Below are 6,000 nucleotides of genomic sequence, written 5' to 3'. Positions count from 1 at the left end.
ATGTGTGGGGCTTAGCCGCTTTGAACAATATTTATGTTCTCCGGGCGGACGCTCTACCAAATATCTGTACAAGTATCACTTGATGTTTTAAAGTTACAAACAAAAATAAATGAACAAATTCATTACATTAAAAAGAAAGTCACATTCCCATGACTGTACTGAGTGAATTGCAATTAATCCTGTTCAGCTGCTGAATTCGCCATAGTGGTAACCGTTTGTTTGATAGCAGCTTCAACTACTTTCATTGGATAAAGATTTATTAACAGAGCCGTACACATGTCTGACATCGACGATGCATGAATGTCAACAGACAAATATATTCAAACATCAGGGGCAGTTAATTCTGATCATCATTTCCGGTTAACATGCATGTATAAGATTAGTGAAGCATATAACAGTGCAAATAAAACGTCCATAAAATATCAGTACACAGAAACTTAAGTTTACATTCTAACATCAGCGCTGTGCCAATTGTCATTTCGCATCTTCCCGAGGCATGGGTGTTAACTGACCCTAAAAGTCCAGTGTCCATCTTTGCCGAACTAGGCTGGAATTTCCAGGCTCGATCGTAGCACCACCAGTTGGTATTACAAATTATGTCCCCTTTATGTCCCTCCTATTGACCAATCAGATTTCATCTCTCTTATCACAAGCATTTGCTTCGGACAAAATGGCAGCACCCAGTCAAGACAATCTGGTTGGTAATCAAGATCTATATTGTAATAAAACGGGTCTCACTTCACAAGTGCATCAAATGACTACAGCACCTTGATGAAAAACATGGAAATATTTGGAAAATATGCTTTGCCTGCATTACCAATCCTGCAGTCGACTGAAATCTGCACGTTGAAATCCATGTTGTTTATGAACTGAATGTCTAGTTCGTTAGATTGTCTTGATTGGACTATGCACCGACTCGTCAGTCAAGCCAAAATGCAACTCTGGAATTGCAGCCTAATTAGGCAAGGGCAACAACTGGACTTTTATAGTCAGTTAACACCCTTGCCTTGGAAAAATGGTCATTTTGGTGAACAAAAACTCACAGAACACAGCCTTAATCTCTAAATACCCTATCTACATGCGTGGATGCTGTCACCAAATAAACACTTCAGAGTATCCCTGAACCCACCACCAACCCTATCCAATAGGTTAACAGTAAATCTAAACATGCACCATCTTCCGATTTTCCCCTAGAATAAAAACAATACCATGGTACCATCACTAACAATCCTCTACTATCAAGGGTATTAGATTTTGTTTCGGCCAATATCCTGGACCCATTCATATCTTTGTTTCTGTCTGACGTGAATGACACAATGCTAAAATATGTCATTCAATCAAATTTAACTGATGTGACTTTTTGTGGAAAGATATTGATGAAACATGGCGATGGTGACGTCAATTCCCAAATGGTATTGAACAGGTCCAGGGTATATATTTATCACAATATCATAGCGATATAATACACTTGTTAATAAACAATGCACACAATTATAAAACATGAATATTATGGATATCATTAAACATCTACATAATGGTGCCTCCAGTGATAAAATGTTCAATGTAACAAAGAGGTTACCTTATTATAAGGCACTTGATAAGAAATAGGGTAATCACAATCATTGATTAAATACAACTAATTATAAAATATGTTCCCAAATTCTGACTATAAGTCATTCATAACCATTAAACATATTAACATTAGCATATAAATATGAATACAAAAGGTTTCTTGTCATTGTCATATAAAAGTGTTTGTTTGTTTGTTGTTTAACGCCGCACATAGCAATATTCCACCTATATGACGGCGGTCTGTAAATAATTGAGTCTGGACCAGACAATCCAGTGATTGACATCGTGAGCATCGATCCATGCAATTAGGATCAATGACATGCATCAACCAAGTCAGTGCGGCTTACCACCCGATTCCTTTAGTTGCCTCTTACGACAAGCAAAGTGGCGTTTTACACCAAGCCTGGGTCGCTGAAGAACTATTCTATGCCAGATCTTCACAGGTCCTTATACTAGTGAGAGAGTGAGTGAGTTATTACCGCTTTGAACAGTATTCTAGTTAAAATCATGGTGTGTGTGTGTGTGTGTGTGTGTGAGAGTGAGTGAGTGAGTGAGTGAGTGAGTGAGTGAGTGAGGTTCAACAGCGCTTTGAACAGTATTTCATCTATATGTTTCATGTGGGAGGCTATCCCAAGTAATGCAGATAGTAGATATTTACAACGATGGTGAAATTCACCAGCAAGAGTATGGTGCTAACAGACCAAAGATCAAAATCAGTGCAAATCTGGGATTTTCAGACCAATAAGCACAGGATCCAGGAACACCTAAGGGACGCAACTCTGCATGTTTCACATGCAGAATTGTTTACCTAGATAGGCTTGAGTTGCTCCAGTTATTGCAACAACCATCAACAAAACTGCAGCCATCAATCACCAACTCACATGGAAAGGGGGAAAGAATGGTCACACAACCAGATTGTTTTTTAATATATCCCATTTATCTGAAAATACAGTAAACTACTAGTATAACGAACACATTTATAACTAACAGACGGATATAACAAACCTATTTTTTGGTCTTGTCCATTTGCTGTATATATGTTGTATAGATGCTTACAACGAACAACGGTAATAACGAACTAAAATTAGTGGTCCCTTTGAGTTCGTTATAACCGTAGTTTACTGTACAGTACATTTCTTTCCAATTTCTCATAATTCACATGACCTCTCCATGCAACTGGTCAGGTCTTCAGGTCTTCAAGTCTTCAGGGAGGTATTTGGTTATGAGAACATCAACTGCCATCATGACTGGTAACCATGGTGATCTTGGATTGATGGCAGCTGTTGTCAGACAAAGCTATCTCCCCAGAATCAGGCTCCTATGACAGCTTCATGAGTCGTAGTATTTCCTGAAATGATGAGGATGTTCTGAAATGAGTTGAACAACATGACAGTGCCCCAAGCAGCCCGGTATCACTGAAAGTGCCATGATTCTAAAGAACAGTCCTTTTCTCCCAGTCCGTGACTTTGTCATCTTCCCGAGGCAAGCGAGTTAACTGACTATAAAAGTCTAGTTTCCACCCTTGCCGAACTAGGCTGGTATTATGGAGTTACATTTTGGCTGGACTAACGAGTCTATGCATAGTCCAATCAAAATCCCGCACCGAAATCGAAATCTGGTTCATAAAGTGTCATGCAGATTTCGGTCGACTGCAGGATTTGCAAAGCATGTGCACCGCTAACTCGTTGTCAACAGTTATTTTCTAAATCTTTTCATGTTTTTAATCAAGGTGCTCATGTGATTTGATGCCCTTCGCAATGTAAGACTCGTTTTATCACAATATAGATCTTGATTATCGATCAGATTGTCTTGACTGGGTGCCACCGTTTTGTTTGAAGCAAATGCAAGTGATACGAGAGGTTAAATCTGATTGGTTCATAGGAGAGGCATAGAAAGGACATAACTCGTAATAGTCACTGGTGGCGTTACGATTGAGCCCAGGAATTCCAGCCTAGTTCGGCAAGGGTGGAAACTGGACTTTTAAAGTCAGTTAACTCTCTTGCCTCGGGAAGATGTGACTTTGTATACTACCCCAAAAAATGGACAGTACCAGTTAAACCGTTACTATCATCCAATGCGATACCTACACACCATGAACACCCTTGTAAGGCTTCAGTGTTTTATGGCAGACATTGCAGAGCTTAAGCTCCTCACAGCGATAGCCTGTTAGTGGAGCTCTCTATACTATCACTGCCACCAGTCATAACTCCCCACAGTGACAGGTGGCCACAACCATGCTTGGAGTTGAACTCGCAACCGAATAACCGTTATGTTTACAAACAAGTGATGACTATCGTGACGCCTAATACACATATAGCTGCTAAATTACTTTCCTTGTTTGTCAATTTGAATTTCTGTTTCATTAAAACTATCATGTTATTGATATAGTAAGAATGTAAGGGAGAAGTTGGTTGATTTTCCATTAGTGTGCAATGTCGAACCAATCTGATTATTAAAACAACGAAGTAAATTCATCTGGAAAACATGGTCAGTCGTAAACCTTTTCAAAATGAAATATGATGGCATTCCCAAAGACATAAACAAAAGTATAAACATTACTACATTTGGGGTTTGAGGGCAAATTTCAAGATTTCAAGATTCTTGTAATGGCCGCATCCACACTGGTGGCAGCGATGTTACCGAGAGTGTAACGAAGGTGTCACGCGCTGGGAGGGAGCCAGTACAGAGGTGGGACAAGGGAGATAACTCTGGCGACATGCCATTATAACAACCACAAACAATAATGTTGGCGCAGGATGTGGACCAGCTATGTTCGTAAACAATAGCCGATAACTAGCTCTGCTCACCTTTTTTGAATGGAGTATATAAGATGTAATGATGTGACAGAGGTAGGTACTAGACTGGAACTCTGGGTAGGAAAGCGATTGGCTTCATACAACCGAGGCATGTTATGCTGTAATCTAGGCTTTCATAAACACTGGCTTCTAATGGAATCAAGCTGCGAATTAGTATTTTGTAATTCATCTGTAAATGAAAAACAAGCTTTCCCTTCAGTTTGCCCCCAATGAAAACACGACTGAAGCCAGTTTACTCTGCACAACGCTTGCTTTGTCGGCTTCGCTGTCACTGTGCAGATCTCAATTGTTTCGGTTTGAGAAATGAATCGGAAATTATTTCAAACATGATATAAAACACACAGAACCATTGACGTACTGACCCTTCAAGGACAACGCGATTCTTTGATAGTACTGTTTTAAATCTGTCATGCCAAGTAGCTTGACTAACTCTATTGAAAGTCCAATCCAAATCATATGTAACAAAATCAACATCTGGTTCGTAAACTGATGTGCAGATTTCAGTCGATTGCAGGATTTGCAAAGCATGTGTACTACCAACTCGGCACCAATAGATATTTTCCAAAAAAATTCATGATTTTAATCAAGGCGCTCACATGATTTGATGCACTTCGCGAAGTAAGATCTGTTTTATTACAATATAGGCTTTGATTTTGATTTATTATTCAGATTGTCTTGACTGGGTGCCGCCATTTTGTTTAAAGCAAATGCAAGTGATTTGATTGGTAGAATCTGATTGGTCAGTAGTGAGTGAGTGAGGTGGGTTTAACGCTGCTTTTAACAGTATTCCAGTTATATCACGGCGTGTCAGCTTAATGTGAGAGGAAAGCCACAAGTGATGCAGGTCTCAGATGTTTACCACTTCGGTGAAACCCACGAGCATGGGCATGGTACTGTCAAACCTAGAAATACAAGTATTTGTCACAGAGTGACGAAATATCCCCCGCCATATACACCATAGTACCAAATATGAAGACAATCTAGCGATTAGTTCTTGAGATATTGTGGCAACACCGTTTTCCAACTCCAAAAACAGATTTGCCTGCTGTGACCTTGAAAATGGGGTCAAGGTCACCAAATCTGACAGGTGTATGCGGTGTCTGTATATACACTATAGTTCCAAATATGAAGACAATCCAGCGATTAGTTCTTGAGATATCGCGGCAACACCGTTTTCCAACTCCAAAAGCAGATTTGCCTGCTGTGACCTTGAAAATGGGGTCAAGGTCACCAAAACCGACTGGTGTCTGTGGTGTCTGTATATACACCATAGTTCCAAATATGAAGACAATCGAGAGGTTTAGTTCTTGAGATATCGCGGCAACACCGTTTTCCAACTCTAAAAGCAGATTTGCCTGCTGTGACCTTGAAAATGGGATCAAGGTCACCAAAACCGACTGGTGTCTGCGGAGTCTGTATATACACTATAGTTCCAAATATGAAGACAATCCAGTGTTTAGTTCTTGAGATATCGCGGCAACACCGTTTTCCAACTCCAAAAGCAGATTTGCCTGCTGTGACCTTGAAAATGGGGTCAAGGTCACCAAAACCGACTGGTGTCTGCGGTGTCTGTATATACACCATAGTTCCAAATATGAAGACAATCCAGTGT

General features: G+C 40.0%; 1 protein-coding gene across 3 annotated transcripts in view; it reads right to left on the bottom strand.

Moving 5' to 3' along the window:
• Positions 1–239: 239 nt before the first annotated feature.
• The window catches only part of LOC124148978 (kynurenine formamidase-like), a 34,723-nt gene continuing 28,962 nt past the window's right edge, over positions 240–6,000 (bottom strand). For all 3 annotated transcript variants that reach the window (XM_046520287.2, XM_046520288.2, XM_046520289.2), the window contains exon 12: positions 240–2,920. In XM_046520287.2, the coding sequence (XP_046376243.2) occupies positions 2,891–2,920 (30 nt within the window). In that variant the 3' untranslated portion in view covers positions 240–2,890. The remainder of the gene's footprint in view (positions 2,921–6,000) is intronic.

This window comes from Haliotis rufescens, unplaced genomic scaffold, assembly GCF_023055435.1.
Source record: "Haliotis rufescens isolate VD_foot unplaced genomic scaffold, xgHalRufe1.0.p SCAF_8, whole genome shotgun sequence".
Classification (NCBI taxonomy): Eukaryota; Metazoa; Mollusca; class Gastropoda; order Lepetellida; family Haliotidae; genus Haliotis; species Haliotis rufescens.
Note: the sequence above shows the minus strand (reverse complement) of the source record. Positions and strands in the feature narration are given on the sequence as shown.